The 21,592-nt window shown below is 40.7% G+C and overlaps 1 protein-coding gene and 1 pseudogene across 3 annotated transcripts; both read left to right on the top strand.

Annotated features, from left to right (window-relative positions):
• Positions 1 to 1,692: 1,692 nt before the first annotated feature.
• b3galt2 (UDP-Gal:betaGlcNAc beta 1,3-galactosyltransferase, polypeptide 2) lies at positions 1,693 to 16,516 on the top strand. 3 transcript variants are annotated; one of them, XM_042483879.1, is made up of 2 exons: positions 1,693 to 1,892; positions 14,144 to 16,516. In XM_042483879.1, exon 2 carries the CDS (start codon positions 14,490 to 14,492, stop codon positions 15,801 to 15,803), a length of 1,314 nt encoding a protein of 437 aa, XP_042339813.1. In that variant the 5' UTR covers positions 1,693 to 1,892; positions 14,144 to 14,489; the 3' UTR covers positions 15,804 to 16,516. The 3 variants fall into 3 exon arrangements, with proteins under 3 accessions (XP_042339813.1, XP_042339812.1, XP_042339814.1); XM_042483878.1 differs by having other exon boundaries at positions 1,693 to 2,460; XM_042483880.1 differs by lacking the exon at positions 1,693 to 1,892 and adding an exon at positions 3,645 to 3,831.
• Positions 16,517 to 19,542: 3,026 nt separating this feature from the next.
• Positions 19,543 to 20,947, top strand: LOC121941156 (annotated as a pseudogene).
• Positions 20,948 to 21,592: the final 645 nt, after the last annotated feature.

Raw genomic sequence — 21,592 nt, 5'->3', positions numbered from 1 at the left:
AATAAGCAAAATTACTGTGTCTGTCACAAAACTATGGAAGCTGAGAATGGCTGTGCTTGCATTTATTTATTTATTAAGCTGTTATCTTGAAACTGTTTGTTTGTTTTCTCCAATCAATTTATGTTGTTTCTGAAGAAAAAAAGGCCACTTTAATAAAATAATGTAGCATGAGAAAACAATTTTTGTTTCTCCTTGAGATCATGGGATAGTCTACTTATGGAGAGCTCAAAATTGAGTGTCTTGCTCATTTCATCAAACTGGATTTCAGCCTTCAAGATCACATTAATGACTGCTGGGGAGGATTTCTAAGTGAACTGTTAGACCTTAACTGAACCACACTGGAACCTGCAAAGTTGATTTTACTTTTAGAAATCTAGGAAATCGACTGCTTTGTAATGTAAAATGTAAGGAAATATAACTAGGCTTAATATATGCTTACATTATATCTAATTGTTAAGTTTACTTAAAATTTAGTAGTAGTTGTATACTTTTTTGAAGTTATTACAGGATAAAAATGACAAATTTAATTAAAGAAATCTTTCCAAGTTTTAGCAACCTCAGCAGACTAAGTTTACTGCTCCATATATCTGTCAATTCTGCTGGCTGCAAACTAGTCAATTGTATTTGTATTTTCTTAAACATGTTAACAAAACAGAACTTGCAGATCTCTTAACTCAATCATCTTCTTTGTCATGATCAAGTTAGGTGAGACTAACCTGGTTTACAGAGGATGCTAGAACGTACAAAGAACAAGGTCATTTCGATTGTCATTTTTAAGTTGCAACAACTTTACAAAATTAAGTAAATATAGTTGAATTTTAAGTAAACTTAGTTACATATAAAGTAAACATAGATTAAGATTAATCGTTACATTTCATTTAATTTGTAAAGACAATCAGTTTCCAAGATTATTTTAAGTAAAATCAACTTGTCAGATTTTACAGTGCAATAATGGGTACACCTTGATCTGACATTTTCAGCTTAAATCAGCTGCTTAAGTTGTCATCTTGTCCCCATCTATATGCACACTGACATGACACTGCTGATTTCTAATGGACACAGCAAAAGTATTAAGGGGAAATGACTCTTTGCTTGTGATAACGTGTTCATTATCTTGTTATCTTGAGACAAAAGTTGCAGGGAAAATAGCATCTAAAAAAAATAATTGCAAGTGTGGCTGTTCTTGGCTTCCATACAAAACACAGTGCATTAGGAAACATAACATTTGAAAAATGTTATGTTTCCTAATGCACTGTGACTGTGACTGTGACTAATGCACTGTGACTGTATCTATGGATATTTGTACAATACGATAAAAAATATATTGTATATTTTGTATTGCCCTTTCCAAAAATAATAACTGCCATTTAATGTAATAACTCTCAAGCTTTAATAGAATGTTTGTCCAAATAGGTACTATAATAATAGCCTGGAACAAGTAATATCTATAATTATGCGGGCTGTACCTTTAGTAAGTTTTAATTGTAACAGTATGTGTTGGAACACATTTGGAGCTGGGGCGTGCGAATGTGTGTGTGTGTGTGTGTGTGTGTGTGTGTGTGTGTTTTGAGGAGGGGGGGCTTTCACCCACACCCCTTGAACGCAGCATGAGCGTCTAACGGGGTCACGTGAGATGCTCCGCTAATAATGCAGTGACGTGGTAGAGTTCCGTCAGAAGAGCGGTGTCTGACAGCCTGCCTGCCCGGGCCAGCAGCTCCCTTGCCCGGCTGGGAGATCCTACAGGGCTCGGTCCGAGACGTTGCCAAAAAGATCCGGGGAAGAAGAAAAACAATTAAAAGGAGCGGGCTGAGGAGGCGAAAGTAGACACTAGTTGTTTTTTGTTTTTTCCTCAGGACTCGGGGAACATGTTTTGCCAGTGACTGGACTCAAAGGTGGGAGAGGATATAATTTTTTGTTCTGTTTTTCTCCGTCGCTTTTACTGTACATGAGCTTGCGGAGCTTCGCGAGGGACCAGCCGCACTCCCGCTGCTCTGCCGCCGCTGCTGCTCTTTCCTCCTCGGGCTTCGGATGGTGGATGCTGTGATGTGTTTCTGCTACATGTTTACATTAAATAAAACCCCCGGAGAGGGAGATAAACTAGGATAAGATCTGGAAACAACAGTGAGGGGAAGCAAAAAAATATTTAAGTAGTGAGGCAAGAGGGAGGCTGTGGTGTATAACGGACACAAGGAGCAGGACAGAGGAGGAGTCGCAGCAGGAGGAGAACCAAAAACCTGCAGGTTTGTTGGAGCCTGTGGGAATGAGGACGAGGAGGGACCATCCAAGGTGTCAGTGTGATTAGAGGAGCGGGGGGAGCTGAGGAAGAGGAGAGGCGTTAAAGCGCAGGTTGTTTCCCAGCAGAGGAGGCGCTGATGGCGGGTGAAGGCACCGGGGTTCACACACTCCGTCAGCCGACCGCAGCCCTGTCAGCAGCCGCAGCAGCAGCATGAGGAGGAGGAGGTACGCAGCGCTGCACGTCTCATCAGTCCTCCACATCCTCATTATTCATTTAGCCTTCCCCGCCCTCCTCTCCCCTCCATTACATCCAGCCATTCACCCCTTCCCCAGCCTGCCTTGACTAGTATCCATCAATACATTCATCCGTCTATGTCCCAGCATCCTGCATGTCCTCTCCAGATCAGGCACTTTTTGCACCTCCAGTGGCTCCCTTAAATGTTGCACTGACCCTTGATCAGTGACTCGAGGCAGGTGCACAACTGGAAAATTAAGAGTGCTTTGATTTTTTATAATTACTTCGCCCCCTAAGGATGGATTTTGCTGATTTCATTCATCCTTGCCCAAAGCAGATCAGAGGTACAATCACTGGCATCAAACAGGGGTCAGTGCTGTATTCCTTTCCATAGATTCAAGTTTAGGAAACTCCTCCTTGGACCTGCCAAGAAGGCGAGGCCAGGGAGTTCCCATTGATCCAGTTCAATTAACAGCGCTTTTTATCCACTTCATCACGTCCAGCTGCCTGAGCTATTTGGCACTGAGAGCCTGTGAATGCTAACTGCTGAGATGGACGTTAAAATAGAAGGAAAAAAAACAGCAGCTAAGCTTACCATCTGGGTATTCATTCTGCCCACTAGACTATGAAATTTTAATGGGGTCTAATTTTCAAACCATCTCATAATTTATTGCTGTGGCGTCTGAACCGACATCCCCCCGAAAAAGAGTCGAAGCGAGGAGGAATGCGGCCGAGGCTTTTTTAACAAAGTAAAACAGAAATACTGGTGGAATTAAAATCCAGTGGTAAAAGTTGGGAGCAGAACAATGACAAAGGTTAGATATCACTCTCACAGAGAAAATCTCTGTCATATAATATTTACTACAGCTACAGCGGCTCAGAGCTTCCCAAGCTTTATTTCCCAGTGGGCTCTTGTATTTTTGAGGCCATTTTTAAGAGGTGGCTTGACTCTTTGTTAGGGCCTTTTTGAAAGGACAAATTAATCTAAATGTTGCACGATACGTCTACGTAGTATGGCTTTGGCTTGAGTGTTAAAGGGTCAGTGCACAACAAACATTTTCTCAATATAGTTTTGGCCTTATCTGGTTAAGTTTTGAGATGTACACTTGAGATTTCTGCCTCGGTTTACATTTTTAGAGGCTAACAACATGAAAAAGTGACTTGGAAAATTACATTAAGTAATGTTATTTTCATTGTTGACTATTCTGCCTTATTTTTTCTATAACTCAATTTATTGTTTCGTCTCATAGAAATGCCCAAAAACAAAAACAATGGCTATTACAGTGTCCAAAACCCAAGTTGGCACTTTGAAAAAGCTTTTTTGTCCAACCAACAGTGGTGGAGGACGTATTCAGATACTTGTAAGTATGTAAGTAAAAGCATTAACACCACACTGTGAAAATACTTTGTCACAACAGAAACCTTGAAAAAATTACTTAAGTAAAAATAAGTATTACCAGTAACATGACCTTAAAATATTAAAGTACCAAATACATAAAAAAATATATTAAAAAAAAACAACTAAAAAACAATTTAAGTCAAATTAGAAAGCAACTTTAATGTTGATCAAATCTGAACTAATTAATTCTCAGTCAGTCTGCAAACTGATTAACTGTCTAATCATATCAGCTGTACTATAAACTGTAGGGTATCCTAATTACAAATTATCATTTTATTTTATAAACTCTTCTTACTATTTTGTTTGTTTGTTTTGTAATGCTAAAATCTTAATTTGTAAAATAACTAAATATTTCAGATTAATGAAACAAAGAAAACTATAAATCCTCTTAATACAGATGTAGAAACAGGGGGATGTTTGGCATTTTTGCTTGGAAAATGACCTTAAAGCTTATCAAAATAGTCACAGATTGAACATCTGTTGATCAGTTAATTGATTATTGGACTTATGGTTTCAGATCTTAAAAAAAGAACAGCAAAAAGATCACTAACTAACAAAGAAAACTGCTGTTTTTCTTGATTAATACACAGACCTCAAAAGGAGTTTTGATCAAAACCAAATACCTCCCCCTATAGCACTGTGGTGGAGGCAGAGACGGTCTGAATGGGGACTAATAAAACAGCATGGTTTAATAACACCAGAGAGAGAGTGACAGAGGTACAAAGGAATATATGGGGGCTGGGTCATTTGGGCGAACTGATCCTTTAATGATTAGACGTAGTCATGTTTTGTGATGGGGTACTCCAGTGGCCTGGCCCAGATCTGACCAGTCTCTAGTGAAGGTTGAGGAAAAAAAAAAAAAACACAGCTGGCCATCCAGTGTCACTCATCTGCTCTGCAACACTTAGAGAGAAGGCAACCCTCCCTCTCCCAGCGGTCCTACCCTAGTTGAGTCCAATATACACCAAACATTTTCACAAGGGTGAGTTCACTCAAATACCTCCCAAAACATTGTATTTATTTCTTACTTTTTTTTTCATTATTTCTTGAATGGAATTTTTGTTCTCATGAAAACTTCACACAGGAAAGTCTGTGGATTATCCAGTCTGTTTTGTTTTGTTTTGGGGTTTTTTTTGGAAGGAGAATTGTTGAATTTTTAAAAATGTAATTTTAATGCTTTGAGTAAAACAACTTCAATACACATCCATTGTAGTTTGGCTGTGGCCTAAATCCAAGAGTTGAATCTTTCATAACTTTAGCAGATAAGACTGAAACTATTTGCATGACTAATAAGGAGTTTTTGAGTGAACTCATGTAGGTATGCTGTATGGACAAAGGAAAACAAAAAATAAATTAATTAAGGAACAACAATTGAAAACCCTGACAAATGCAATGCAGTTAAAACATGTTGGTTCAGAAAAAATAAATAAATGATTTACTCTGGCAAAGGCTCATGGCTTGAATGTAGCCATTAATTTATGTATTCATCCAGTTTATCTCTCTCATACCACTATTTTCCAAACATGGCTACTTCTATATTTGCCATTGGTTAAAGGAACGATTGGGAATTAGCTCCACTAAATAAAAATAAATTTTAAAAAAGTAAGTAAAATGAGTAAGGGCTGACACAAATGCTGCGTCTATAAACTGCCCGGAAAATGCGAGATCGGGAGCTAAGTGCTGTGCCAACTCTCAAGAGTGCAGAGGCAGGTTGCATCTGAGGTTGCTAAGCGATCACAACCAGCATCATGTCATTGTCTACTTTTCAAAAATCCAAAATGCAGAGTTGATCTTTTAGCCGCACATTGATTATGAGATAGATGTAAAGCTCAGCCTTGCACCTAAACTATCAACTTCGCCCAATTAACCACAAACCGATATATGCGGAAGAAGGGGGAGATGTCTGCCGCCTGTGGTTGGTTGTTTCCAAGCGGTGACCTCAGAGACTGGAAAATGAATCCAATGTGAAAGTGCCAAAAACGTTCATCAAATGTCCACATGAGCCTGGCTCCAAAATAGAGTAAATCTCCATAGACTCCCATGTTAAAATGCCTAATTTTACAGCAGAAAAAACATGTTTACAGCCTGGTCCAAAAAAATGGTTTTGAGTTTCTGTGGCTAATTTCAACATTCATGACAACTGTACATTTTTTTTATAACTCACCTGCTTACATTTTGTTAAGGTCTAGAGTTGTGCATATTTTCGGGCAGGGTTGCTTGATTGAAAGGCTGTCTGCGAGGCCTCACCACAGTCTGTGAATCAGATCAGAGATCTTTGGTCATATCCAATCCTCACTACTCCAACCTCTCATCTAAATATGGTCACTTCTGGCTACATAAAACCAAGACGGCAACTTCCGAAATGACAAATGTCAAGGCATCAATACGACCATCCACAAACCAGCGGCTGACATCATGTTGGCTCTATATATTACTCATAGTCTATGGTTGTTCCTCATCACATGACAGGCTGTCGCTCTGCCTTTGAGCGCACCTTCCATGCGTCTACGATTAAAGCAATGGATTATGGATTTTAGTGTGCAAAAAACATGGCATGTGTACAACCCATAGTAACAGATGAATACTGATTAAGACAGACAGAGTGATTTTAGTTAGCAGTTAGCTTAAAGTAATAGATAAATGGTTCAAGTATGTAGATGGTAATAAATATAATTCAAGTAGTTAGCTGGAGTTGAACTATTTAGCTACAAATGCTGGATGAATTTCAGGGCAGCAACTAACCTATTCTTTTTTTTTTTTTGTTACGGCTGATCAATCTGTCAATTATTTTCTCATTTACTCAATCAGTGTTCCGGTTTCCAAAATTTAAGAAAATGTTGAAAAATGTCAATCAGTGTTTTCCAAAGCCTAGGATTGCGTTCTTAATGTCTTGATATTCACTTTACTGTCATAAAGGAGAAGAGAAACCAGAAAAAAAGTACATTTAAGAAGCTGGAGTTAGCAAAGTTTGGCTTAAACTATCTGATCGATTATCAAAATACTTGGCAATTCATTTAATATTTGAAAACTAATTAATTAATCATTGCAAAACCTAAAAAAATAGTTGGAATAGTTATCTTAAGGTATAAATAAACAGTGAGCGGTTAACTAAAAGTGATGGATGAACCGTAATTTGAAAAGTAAATTAAAAGTATGCGATAAATGGTTGAAAAAAACTGAACTTCTGCCACTTAGTCATGCATGAATTTATCAATAGCGTGAACACAAATGCAACCTTGACCAAATCAACCTAAGCACTCACAACTTAATAACAATATTGTCATAATGCATACTTCTACATAGTTAAAAGTGTTAACATCCAGTTTAAAATCATTTCTAAATGAACACATTTGGAACATGTCAGGCGGTGCATCATGAATCTATGTGCTAGCTTATGCAGGAAAAAAATGTAGCTTTTTTTTTTTTGCTCAATATTTTAAAAAATAAAATAAACTTATAGTATGCCCTGCGGACAACTGGGACTACCAGTTTGTCAAATAACTCACACAGAAAGTTAGGAAGAGCAACAACAACACCCTTCACCTCTATTTCACTTGTTTTGTTGGCAGTGAACTCTTCTCTGCAATCAGATAGTAAACAACAGCCAGAAAATGACAGATTCTTGAGGAAGAGGGCAGTTGAATATGGGAGGAAAGTGACCAGGACAAGGAGGGGTTAAGATGAAACCACAGCAGCACTGAAGGGAGAGGTGGGGGCTCGATTGCAGTCACTACCCTCAAGTGACTGTTCTGAATAAAACCAGAAACTGAATTTCCCAGAACATTCTTTTTAAAGTTTGCCCAGAGAGAACAAAAGCAAATATGAAATTCTTAAAACTCATTGCTTTGCAGACCAAACCACAATGGCCGTGCGACAACAAAGTTGTTGTCCATAGACATTCCAAGACATTTCTTAAGACTCAGGTTTAGGGTCAGGTATCAGTTTTATCTATTCTGATTCTGCCTATCGTTTTGGTTCTTATCGAGTCACTTTTTATTCCCATATTTCTTGAGAAAGAAAAGAACAAACATTTCAAGAACAAAAACTAATCCACCTATATTCGTAAGGGGCTGAATGTCTGCAAAGTAAACAACTAAACAATCTCAGTGGTGACCCCCTTAATTGCTGTTAGTCAAGCTTGACAAAAAGAGCAAGTTTCATGTAGCCAGGTGCCAGTGCGTATTAGTTTCTGGGTGAAAGGCAATGGCTTCAAGAAGCTGACAGGAGGACTACAGACGGGTATCGTTAAGATATGATACTGCTTAGCGATCTGACATTGTAACGGTGCTCTTACCAGTTCGTACTGGGGGGGGGTTCAAGAGGAAAAGATGAAATAAATCAAGAGCAGAATCAGCATTGCAGTATTTTCTATGTATGTAAGTACAGTATACAAATTAACAGACTGCAGAAGCATTACTTAAACAATTCACAAGGGATGCACGATAATATAAGTACGTCATCAGCCAATATTGGCTTTTAAATGAGATATTGCAATTGGCAAGTATATTGATTTTTGCTGATATTACAAATAAATGTGTGTGTGTGTACACAAACACACACACACACACATATATATATACATATAAAAACATATGTGTAGTAGATAGATAGATAGATAAACAGGAAACATGCGCTTATATTAGCTCTAAGTTGAAGTATTTTTCTTATTCTAACACAATGAATGAATATTACATACACTGAAAAGCATTGTTTTTTATGTCTCCATCTGCTGGTGGGCTATCACAATAAGACCATGCATAATGTGATGTTAATTCCACTACAGAAGACATTTGATGATCACTAAAATTAGTTGGGGAAAAATATGGATATATTGATATCAGTATCGGTTTTCGGCCTAATGAGTTGTTACACAGCGCATCAGACATCCAATCCAAATCCAATATCATGTATCCTTGCAAATCACTGTCAAAGATAACATACAAGAGGTGGATGGAGTAATGCAACGGGTTAGATTAACTAACAGCTGTCGCCTGTATGTGATGCACTTTTGCCAGATGTTTTGAAATATTGCTCATGTTTCTGCCCTTACATACAAAACAGTTGTTGCACTTGTGGCAAGAACAGTGTTGGCATCATCTCTTGTTACAAACAGACGTTGGAGCGTTTTGCTCTCTCCATCATTGTCACTGAAAACAGGGCTCCTGTGTATGTGAGACAGAAAAAAGGAGAAAGCAAATATGACTGACAGTGATCCGACATTAGGCTGACTCTCCCTGAACTCTCACTTGCTTGTTAGCAAAAATTTTGCTAAAATTAGTAATCTTGTCCACGAATATATTCCCCGCTGCAAATGTATAGGCCGAACATCATGTCCTAACAGCATGCAAGTGCCTGCCTGTCAACATTGAGTATGTTAAATATGCACTCCTGGAATGTCAAGTACACAAACCACTGTACTGATCAGCTATGCGCTCATGTAAACAAACCACAGAGGTTATCAGCTGTGCACTCGCAATCATATCTAAGTTTTAACTACTTAAAGGATAGTTGAGTACTTGCTGCCTTCCTACATTTGTGGGTTTACTAAACAGGAAACACACATTTATGTTGAGACATTTACTAGAAATTCCATACAATATAGCCAACAGTAAGCAGATTGTTATTAGCTACAGTCACTGCCAGAAACATTTAGCTACACTTTGCGGGTCGGGTTAAGGCCATTGATTAAGGCATGTTTATGGGTCATGCAGGGCGGATTGGCTCTTATATCAGTACAGTTTGTTGTAGGTTTTAAAAAACCCTGACCTGTGCATCACTACAATCTGTCTTTTTCCAAATATCTCTACCAAAAAAGGTTGAAGCAGCTTTGTGTTTAAATTATATAAAAAAAGGTAATTGTAAGGCATTTGTAAAAGAAGTGTTACGATGTAAAAATATTTAATTATGAGAAAATGTCTTAAAAAGTTAAAAGGTACAAGGTAATTTTATCTCTATTTTTTCTGAAACACAGTTTAAGAAGAAATAAAATTTAAGGTGATCCTAAATACCTATTTACCTACATCTACATAAAGGTCATGAATGAACTGAACTTAAATGATCAAAAGTACTCATTATACAGTAAAATCTGTGAGTGTATTATATATTATATAATTAGAATAATTATTACCGATGATATAGTTTGTCAAGGGTGACCTACTTCTAACTATTTTATATACTTTAGGGTAGTATATGTATATGTTATGTAGCAATTCACTGAATTTATGTTCATATTGAGTTGATCTTTGACATTAATATATTAATGTAAATGAAACAGTGAAATAAATGAAGTTGAGTATTATCCACCCAATTCAGTGTAGTTGAATAGTGTTACTTAAAGCAACTACAGCTGATTATTTGTCTATAGATAGAAAATTATTCAGCAGATATATTTATAATTATTAACTGATAGTCAATTGCTACTTTCATCCTAAAGTAAAGTATGAAAATTTGCTACTTTCTCCTTCTCATTTATGACAGTAAACTAAATGTATCAAGGTCATAGACTGTCAGGGATTGTTCGTTATTAACGAGAGGAGAGGAGAGGGGTGGAAAAGCATGCAATGAAAAGTTTGTTTTTGTTTTAATTTTTTAAAAAAAGTTATTATTCACATATATTAACATTGGCTGAATAAATTGGTTGACAGCCTGAACTTTATACAAAAAATGAGTGAAGGCTCCTGGAGGCCTCTTTTACCCCAAAAAGCACAGAATTCTTTAGCGTGCTGCTGCACTAAGATTCATTTCTAAATGCAGCGAGAGCCGAGTGAGTGACAGCTTATGCTGCTGGAGCACCAACATACACTGTCATGTCTTTCCCAGAGAAAGGGGAGTCTGGGTTCCAAATGAGAAAAGAAAGAGAAAGAAAGGAAAGGAAAAGAAGGCAAACTGTTGTGAGAGAAACACTGATTTAGAGAGTGAAGGCAAGAGCTGACAGAAACTGCAATGCCAAGGGCATAGAATTTGGTGCTACACCCCTGGTGGCAATCCTAAAAGGAAATTCTCTTTTTTCAACAATAAAAATCAGCATTTCTTTGTTAAAGTAGTGTTTCAACATACTGTTTAATTGGTATTTGTTTCTAAAATGTAAAATCGACAAACAAAAAAAAGCTTAAAAAAATAACAATTATTGAAACGGATGGTAAACTATACACATGAAAATTAATAAATTCTAACAATTAACAAAAAAGATATTACATGTTTAAAACGTTGTAGGAGAAAGTATAAACTTATTATTTCAGATCCCTTCTAAATACACTCACATAATTGCACTCACACCTACACATATACGAGCACACACACACACACACACACACACACACTTGATGCATATACATACAATTTAAGCATATAATGCAGGCATACACATGAGCAGCAGGTGACTGTGTCAATAGACAAAGGCTTAACTGCAGTCAGTCTGTAAAATTTGTAAAATAATGAAAAACACACTTGTGTACAAACACAAGATTTCTTTAAGTTAAGCTTTCCTCGTGGCCTTCATCTAGGAATTTCTCTTAAGAGCTCAGACCTTTCTTTACCCTGATGAGGGCTATGCACCCTCCTTTAACATTAAAAATAAATCATAAATGTAGTGGTTGAATGAGGATTGTTGCTTGAAGGCAGTGAACCTCAGTCAGCCACATAATCAGCCAGGCCTGTTTCAATAAAGCAGAATTTAACCTCTAACATCAGCTCTAAACAGCTCACAAATGGGGGGTTGTATTTGTCTGGAGGAAAATGTGTCACTATCACAAAGAAGCGCTGCTTTACTGAATGAAGGTCATATCCTCATCGACATCGGGGAAGCTTGTTTTGCATGCATTACACACGATGTGGAAGCAAAGAGCGGGCTAGGCTGTTTATACAGGCGTGGAAACAAAGACGGTGGAGGATGGCATTCACACCTCGCTGTAGACGGTTTCTCCTTCTTTCAATTTGTTTTTTTATCTCTTGGTTTGTAGATGATGTGACAGAGAAAACACTACAATGCATGCCTGGTACCGGCATTGTCACTCCCCCTGCCTTCGTTCTGATTATTGACCGCTGCAGAATCGCTGGGGCTTTAATTAGCGCTAGTGTAACTAATTGGCTTGCATAAAAGTGACATTGATGGGAGGCAAGAAAATGAATTAATGAGGAGAGGCATTGCCAGATTAAATGGAACGGCTAAAAAGTAAAAATGGCCTCCCAGTGAAATTGGCATTTACACCGAAAACAAAAAAAGTCACACGCACTATTCACGGTCGTTTGTATGTGGCTGTGTGGGCCTCCATTACGTGTGTGTTTACATGTGTATTTATGTGTGCCACTTCGTGTGCGCACACTTCATCAGAGCTCATGTAACTAGATGTTCATTTAGTTGACAGGGGGAATCTCTCAAGCGTTGGATATGCTTCGATGTAAAGTATGTTAACCTTTAAAACAAAGCCAGCCCTGGCCCCTCTCATTCTCCTGTAATTGCCTGCGCTGGGTAAGCACACTCGCCTGAAAAGGTTATCGTGTTCCTTGCCAGTTGTCATGATGAATGAGCAAACATAGCAGGAAAAGAAAATTGGAAGTTTAGAAAATCTGCCTCACACTGAGCTGGCGTGTAGCATTGGCAAAAAATAATAAATGCTCTGTTGTTTGGTAGCATCGAATTATTAAAAAAAAAAAAAAAAAAAGCAAGCAAACAAATAAACAAAAAGGCAACGCAGGCAGTCAGTAAATTAACACTCAGGAAGGGAGGATGGATTCAAGACTTGCACTGCTGCCACATTAATATTCACTAGAGTCTAGTACACCCTGCAAGTTTCTGCTGGCATATTGTGTTTTCCCTGGTGATGTGTGACTTCACATGCACAGAAATGATGATGCATGTGTCTATTGTGGATATAATTATTTGCAATGTGTCTTTTGTGTGGGGCTATAGCAACAAAATGTCTTTGTTGTGCATGTCGTTAAGTCCGCTCCGCATTAGATTTTGTGTTAGTGGGTCTGTGAATACATAAAAAACATGATTATGTGTGCAGTGTGATGTGCATATTATTATGTGCGATGCACAGTAAATTTTGTGCTTGTGCAAACTGATTGTTTGCCTTCGTGAGTTGGAGAATCAGTGTGCGCATATGTGATCGCCTTCCCTTGGTGCAGAACTCCCTCTGGGGCAGATGCAATCATTCACATTTAGCCTGCGTTGTTTGCATGTTTGTGTGATTGCGTGTGTATATTTATGTCCTGTATTTATTGCAGTAAGATCGAGCTGTCTGGGCGTTTTCAGCGAGACTGTAGGCAGCATTGATAAGCCGAAGGTGGAAGGTGAATGGCGGGTGAAGGCTGTTATCGCCAGGGGCTGGCTTAGGCTTCAGCACCACTGCCTGCTGGACCCTGAAAACTCGTTTTGACAGATGCATCTCCTCCCTAGCTGTCGACGCACGGTGGGGGGCTGATGACACTCGTTCACCCAAGCGGCTCAGTGTAGCGTTAGCCGGCATCACGTTGAGCAAACCTGCAATTTATACTTCTGCCCCAGGCATTAAGCTGAATAATGACATGCAAGAGGCAACCACGATCTCACCGTGCCCACCACCAGACAGCCAGCTCATAGTTCCATGAACAGTGTTTTCTATTCTTCACTATTTTTAGAGTCTTAACTGTGAGACAAGTTCCTGATGATGCAGGAAGAGCTCTTCTTTTCTGTCACTGTGGAGTGACAGGACATTGTGCTCAGTTGTGTTTATTGTGAGACTGATTTTACATTTATGCTGTATTTCAGCAACTAGGTACAGATCTGGATTCCTTTTTTTCCCCAAACATGCAGATGCACAGTCATTTTTACAGCAGCAATCTTCCCTTCTGTTACTGACCTGCTTGCAATAGTATGCTCTAAATCTCCAAATTTCTTTCCACACAAAGCCACATCCCCAGAGCCTTCTGTGTTCCACGTCCCTGTCCAATCAAAGATGCTACAACGCTGTCGTATTGATTCAGCTTCTCCCTTTCAAAATGTTAAGTCAGCTTACCCAAAGTGCCATTTACCATAGTGGGCACTGCATCCACAGAAAGCTCTAATTGGGGCTTTTGCATCTGGAAGAAATTAATTCAGAATTACCCTGAGTGTGTCAAAACAAGCCATAAATAAAAATGATTATGAAATAGGCTCGCTTCTTCCCACAAGTGAAATAAAAAAACACATCAGCAACTCAGACAATTGACATGTGGATCAGTGCCAGTGAATGGGAGGTGCTTTTTGGACCATTGCCCACACCGATTTCTCTCTCCTTTTTTTCTCTTTGCAGATTACAGAGAGCACACACAGAGGAGGTGACCCTTATCATTTCCTGAAGGAGACAAGACACAGAGCATGACCTTGTGTTTGTCTACAGTGCCAAAGAATAGCCACGGAGAAGCCTCCATGCCCAGAGAATCATCGCCTTCCCAGCTCCATCAGGAGCCCTTTTAACCCTGCTGCAAGCTGCACTGGGGGGCTCAAACGTTCCCCTGACTGTACCAGGAGGCTCACTCCAACCCATCTGCCAGCTCAGATAAACCTCTGACTGTTGGCAACCACATGTTTGAGGTGACTGTGTGTGACCGCCGCCCATTCTCCAGCAGCAGCAGCTTCCTGCGACCCCGATCTGCACCATGCAGTGGAGACGGCGGCACTGCTGTCCCATCAAGATGACCTGGACCGTCAAGCGTACGCTCTTCCGGACCCACGTGGCCGGTCTCCTCTCGCTGGCTCTGCTCTTCACAGTTTTCTTATTTTTCAGCCACCAGGACTGGCTGCCAGGACGCAGCGGGCCCCGGGAAAACCCGCTGGCCTACGCTGTCAGGGGCTTCCGCAGCCCCAAGGGGGAAGCCAACCAGAGCAGCTCCCTAAGAAGCCTGTGGAGGGAGACGGGGTATATAGCACCAAAGCCTCTGCTCAACCTTAGCTCTCAGCAGGTGGATGGGGCAGCGGGGGAAGCAGTGGGAGGGGGAGGAGGAGCCAGGATGGGTGTGATGGGGCTCGGAGACTCAATGAGCACTAACAACAGTTTACAGAAGGAGATGGGCGTGGGCGGGAGGCTCAGCGCTCAGCCCTACCGCTACATCCTGAACGAGCCCTTCAAGTGCAGCGACAGCATGCCTTTCCTCATCCTCCTCATAGCTGCAGAACCGGGCCAAGTCGATGCCCGCAACGCCATCCGCCAAACATGGGGGAACGAGAGTGTAGCGATGGGCTTAGGGTTTGTCCGCATTTTCATGCTCGGCACAAGAAAGAGCTCAGACACCTACCTCCAGAGCAGCATAGAGGAGGAGAGTCGCATTTACCACGACATCATCCAACAGGACTATCAGGACACTTACCACAATCTGACTATCAAAACCCTGATGGGCATGAACTGGGTGGCTACCTATTGCCCAGGCGTCTCCTATGTGATGAAGACGGACAGCGACATGTTTGTCAATACCAAATATCTCATCCAAAAGCTGCTGAAGCCTGAGCTGCCGCCAAAGCAGAATTATTTCACTGGTTACCTGATGAGGGGTGAATCACCACAACGAAAGAAAGACAACAAGTGGTACATGCCACCAGAGATGTACCCGAGTGAGCGCTACCCGATATTCTGCTCAGGCACGGGGTACGTGTTCTCAGGGGACATGGCTGAGCTGATCTACCAGGCCTCTCTCAGCATACGCACGCTGTACCTGGCGTACGTGGGGATCTGCCTGGCGAAGCTGCGCATTAACCCAACGCCACCACCCAACGAGTTCCTCTTCAACCACTGGCGGGTGTCTTACTCCAGCTGTAAGTATAGCCACCTGATCACATCCCATCAGTTCCAGCCCAATGAACTTATCAAGTACTGGAACCACTTGCAGAGCAACAAGCACAACGCCTGTATCAACATGGCCAAGGAAAAGAACGGCAGGTACAGACACCGAAAGTTTCATGGAGAGAGGCCTCCTTGATGCATCCTGTGACTACCACCTGCCTCAAAAAAGGGAGATGGGCACACTGTAACTACAGCTGGTGGAGGGCATATTGAACTCAGCACTATACACTATATGGGGAAAAGCACATTGTTTTTGGTATTGTGTACAGTCGATGATCCAAACTATTTTTTTAATTTGAGAAAAAAATGTTATGTATTGTAAACCTGTTGAGCTATTTCTAAATTGAAGTGTGATGACGAGCATGCACAAAAAAAGTGCTTCTGCTCAAGAGCGATGTTTATGATAATTCAGGTGCCAACAGAAAGGTGGTCATTCATGCTACAGTTAATGTGAGGGCTCTCCTCTAAAGGGTAGTACAGTACGTCGCACTCTACAGATCAAAAAAATAAAAAGAGACACAATTGTGTTTTCACAGACTAAGGGAAATGCACATGTATTCTGTCGAAAGTTACACTACCTAAATATGAATGAAAGTATCTTTGACGTTGACCAGTTATGCTGCCCTGTTTCTCAGTGTTTACTTTACAGATTTAATAAAGAACACAATTCTAAAGAGAAGGTTTATCCGTCATATACTGTATTTTATTTTGAAAAAATCGACATGAAAGCACTCACGTCACGTCAGAGATGACTGAGATTGTATTTTTTAAAAGCTTTACATTGAGTATGACTCTGCACTTGAACAAATGTGCAATTAAGTAATTAAAATTAAATGTACTGAACTCATATACTTTGCAGTTGTGTGTGTGATTTATCTGGGACCCTTGTATACATTCAAGCACATTCAGTATTATTTGTACTGTCTATACAAGCCTTGCTCAGTAAATAGGACTGGGACATGATTCAAGATTAACAATTAGCAATTGAATTTGCACTGAACATCAATCAAAAACACTTTTTTTCTATATTGTGATACTCTTTTGAACTCCCAGCCTTTGCTGCAAAAAATAGTTTCGAAGTATGGAAGCAGCTGCAGCAGCTAAAATTAAACCTAGCTTACAAGAAACCAGGGTCTATATTCACAAAGATACCAACGTAAAAAGACTTGCTCCTAGTGACAAAATTCTAAGATACTTTTCAGAATCATGACGTTTTCAAAGAATTTACCCTTAAAGTTAAGACCAAGTCCTGGTTCACAAAACATCTTAGCCCTTAAGAGAGGTCCTAAAGTGAAAAACTGTTAGAAGTTTGAAGGAGGACTTTTAAAGCTTCCTGCAGACTGCAGAGATTTTTGCAATCTTATAGGTTCAGTGCAAGCTACACTGAGATGGATCTAATAAACTTGGGTACAACATCAAGTTTGGTATATGCACACTTCATCAAATCACCTAATAAATTGCAGGCTAAGACCTACGTCCACTGACGTCAATACGTAAGAATACAACTACGTCGGTGTGCACCATCCATCTACACCGCGGTAGTGGTAAGAGCAAAATGTAAACAAACGAGGAAACATATGTGAGGGTTCACAAGCTACAGTGGGGGTTATGAATAAAAAAAATAAATGAATGAATTTATCGTTTATGTGTATAGGTGCCACTTGCACATTTAAGGAGTTTATTACTTAAACAAAGGACACATGCCTAAGAGACAGACTGCATTATATTCTATAACGGCCCATTTTTATATTTTTTCAAGGTACAAGGTAAACTTAAAATAAAAATCAGTCCCTAAATCCTGCAACATCTTTTGGCATTGAAGGAGGAGTTTAGAATCATCACCTATTACCTGAATTTTGTGTTTTCCTTTATGTAAAAAAAGACATTTCCACAATAAATTGGTGCATATTTAAGTGAAACCTATGCCACTGATGTGTTGTATAGATCGTTACAGGTGGCACATCCAGTTTCTCTTATGCACACCTACTGTGTTTTGGGTTTTTTTTCTGGCTATGCTAGTCCTCTATTTATATCTCTGTATACCTGTGAAGGATCACAACACCCTGACGAAGGCCACTGTGCTGAAACACATCACCTTTTTCCTGCCCTTCTTTCCTTAACTTACTTTTCTGAATGATACAAGAGTGGCTACGACCTCTTCAAAAGACCACCATGTTATAGGTAAGCTTGCTTTTTGTGTCTGTTAAATGTTAAAGATTAATGGAAAAAGACAGGTAGCAGTGATGAACCGCTCAGGGTTTTTAAAAAAAAAAAAAAAACAGGCCCAATATGAAAGCCAATCCGCCCTCCGCGACCCAAAACGATGCCTTAATTAATGTCCCGACCCGCAAAGTAGAGCTGAATGTTAGTGGTAGTGGCTGTATGGTATGTCATTCTGTTTTAAAAATAAGACCAAAAAATGTAGGAAGACAACAAGTATTCAACCATGATGATTAATTAAAAATGGATGATAATACAAGACTGAAAGAATAGATTCTAAAAACGCACAAAAAAATAACTTTCACATATGAAAAGGAGTAGAAGGAAGTATAAACATATAATTCCCTACACCCTTCTCAGTTACACCTCAATCAATCCATGAACCTCATCTGTTACATTTATATATACATACATACATACACTTACATAATTACACTAGCACAATTACATACACACACACACACACAGCCATGTATACATGCAACAGATGACTTAGTAAATCAATAGACAAAGACTTAACTACAGTCACAGTCTTTCCTCATTCTTATACCTTTGTAAAATAATGTTTTGGGTTGGGTTTTTTGCATATTCTCTGAGTGATGTTTATGCTGCGCTTGAGTTCCTCATCCAACTCATTCTACAGTTTTACTACAGACTTTTTTTTACCCTGAGGAGGGTTGTGCACACACCTTTCACTATTTTTAGTCTTAACTGGGAGACAAAAAACGTATGATCCAGAAAGAGTTCTCTTTTCTGTCATTGTCCGCAGTGTTTATTTTGTCTACTATTTTAGATTTAGTATTAGTCTTAGTCTTGAGACAAAAATGCGTAGTAGTTTTAGTCACATTTTAGTCATTGTTGTCCTTCATAGTTTTAGTCTATTTTTTTTTTTATGAAAACTCAGAATGTTGTGGAGTCCTGCGGGGAACAGATGTGACGAGAGCCTGATGCCAGTGGCTGCTCTGTTGTTCACCAGCTAATAAGCAGAGCTAATGTTAACTAATAACGGCCTGCTACGCCCAACAAAGTCCATCCAAATCCATCAACAGCTCCACCATGCACAGTGAGACACACACGGCTTCTTATTTTAACTACAGCCACAACCTTATACCAACAGTTGATTCTGCTCCATTGCTTTGCAGGCTTGCAAAACATCCTGGTGCCAACTATTTACTGGAGTTCACAGCAAGTCAGCGCTCTAATCTCATACTGTTGCTTATACAGCATTAGAAACTAATTGCACACACAGCCATTGTTAGCCATACTGTTTTCCCTCTCCTTTCATCTCATTTTGAATGTCAGCTGCTGAAATGTTCGCCTGTTCCGATCCTGTCATCGAAAATGAAATGCAGAGTCCATCATAATTTTCATTATAATTTTTTTATTTACACCTTGACATCATCTCAGTTTGGTCATGGAAAAAAATATTGTTTTTGTCAACAAAGTTCAGTTGTAGATTTTTTTAGACTAACTGAAAGTTTTGCTGTATTCCAGCAACTAGGCCCACATCTAAATGCCTTTTTTCCAAATGTGCTGATGCACATTCATTTTTACAGCAGCAATCTTCTCTTCTGTAACTGACCTACTCACAACAGTATGCTCTAATTCCCCCAATTTCCTTCCTCAGAAAGAACCCCGCAACCCCGATCTGCATCATGCAGTGGAGATGGCGGCTCTGCTTTCCCATCAAGATGAGGCTCTTCCAGACCCAGATGGCCGGTCTCCTCTCGCTGGCTCTGCTCTTCACCGTTTTCTTACTTTTCAGCCACCAGGACTGGCTGCCAGGACAAAGCCTGCCCACGGGAAAACCCGCTGGCCTACGCTGTCAGGGGCTTCCTCAATCCCATGGGGGAAACCAACCAGAGTAGCTCCCTGAGGAGGTATATAACTGGGAGGTATCTCAAGCCAAAGCCTCTGCTCAAACTTAGCTCTCAGCAGGTGGATGGGGTAGCGGGGGAGGCAGCCAGGATGGGTGTGATGAGGCTCGGGGACTCAATGAGCATTAACAACAGTTTACAGAAGGAGACGGGCGTGGGCGGGAGGCTCAGCGCTCAGCCCTACCGCTACATCCTGAACGAGCCCTTCAAGTGCAGTGACAGCATGCCTTTCCTCATCCTCCTCATAGCAGCAGAACCGGGTCAAGTCGAAACCCACAACACCATCCGCCAAACATGGGGGAACGAGAGTGTTGCAATCGGTGTGGGGCTTCTCCGTCTTTTCATGCTCGGCACAAGAAAGAGCTCAGACACCTACCTCCAGAGCAGCATAGAGGAGGAGAGTCGCATTTACCACGACATCATCCAACAGGACTATCAGGACACTTACCACAATCTGACTATCAAAACCCTGATGGGCATGAACTGGGTGGCTACCTATTGCCCAGGCGTCTCCTATGTGATGAAGACGGACAGCGACATGTTTGTCAATACCAAATATCTCATCCAAAAGCTGCTGAAGCCTGAGCTGCCGCCAAAGCAGAATTATTTCACTGGTTACCTGATGAGGGGTGAATCACCACAACGAAAGAAGGACAACAAGTGGTACATGCCACCAGAGATGTACCCGAGTGAGCGCTACCCGATATTCTGCTCAGGCACGGGGTACGTGTTCTCAGGGGACATGGCTGAGCTGATCTACCAGGCCTCTCTCAGCATACGCAGGCTGTACCTGGAGGACGTTTACGTGGGGATCTGCCTGGCGAAGCTGCGCATTGACCCAACGCCACCACCCAACGAGTTCCTCTTCAACCACTGGCGGGTGTCTTACTCCAGCTGTAAGTATAGCCACCTGATCACATCCCATCAGTTCCAGCCCAATGAACTTATCAAGTACTGGAACCACTTGCAGAGCAACAAGCACAACGCCTGTATCAACATGGCCAAGGAAAAGAACGGCAGGTACAGACACCGAAAGTTTCATGGAGAGAGGCCTCCTTGATGCATCCTGTGACTACCACCTGCCTCAAAAAAGGGAGATGGGCACACTGTAACTACAGCTGGTGGAGGGCATACTGAACTCAGCACTATACACTATATGGGGAAAAGCACATTGTTTTTGGTATTGTGTACAGTTGATGATCCAAACCATTTGAAGAAAAAATGTTACATATTGTAAACCTGTTGAGATATTCCCAAAAGGAAATGTGATGATGAGCATGCACAAAATACCACCTTGTTTTTTAGTGTTCACGTTACAGATTTATTGAAGAACAGGAGTCTAAACAGAAGGTTTATCAGTTCATTCATTCATTTTCTGAAACCGCTTGTCCTCGTAAGGGTCACGGGGGGTGCTGGAGCCTACCCCAGCTGTCATCGGGCGGAAGGTGGTAGCGGGTATTGTGGCCCATTCTTCCATGCAGATCTTCTCTAGAGCTGTGATGTTTTGGGGCTGTCGCTGGGCAACACGGACTTTCAACTCCCTCCACAGATTTTCTTTCGGGTTGAGGCCTGGAGACAGGACCTTGAAATGCTGCTTACGGAGCCACTCCTTCATTGCCCGGGCGGTGTGTTTGGGATCATTGTCATGCTGGAAGACCCAGCCACATTTCATCTTCAATGCTCTCACTGATGGAAGGAGGTTTTTGCCCAAAATCTCACGATACATGGCCCCATTCATCCTTTCCTTAAAACGGATCAGTTGTCCTGTCCCCTTTGAAGAAAAGCAGCCCCAAAACATAATGTTCCCACCCCCATGCTTCACTGTGGG

The sequence above is a fragment of the Plectropomus leopardus genome, chromosome 3 (genome assembly GCF_008729295.1).
Source record: "Plectropomus leopardus isolate mb chromosome 3, YSFRI_Pleo_2.0, whole genome shotgun sequence".
NCBI lineage: Eukaryota > Metazoa > Chordata > Actinopteri > Perciformes > Serranidae > Plectropomus > Plectropomus leopardus.
The sequence above is the reverse complement of the archived record's forward strand: the minus strand, read 5'-3'. Positions and strand labels throughout refer to the sequence as shown.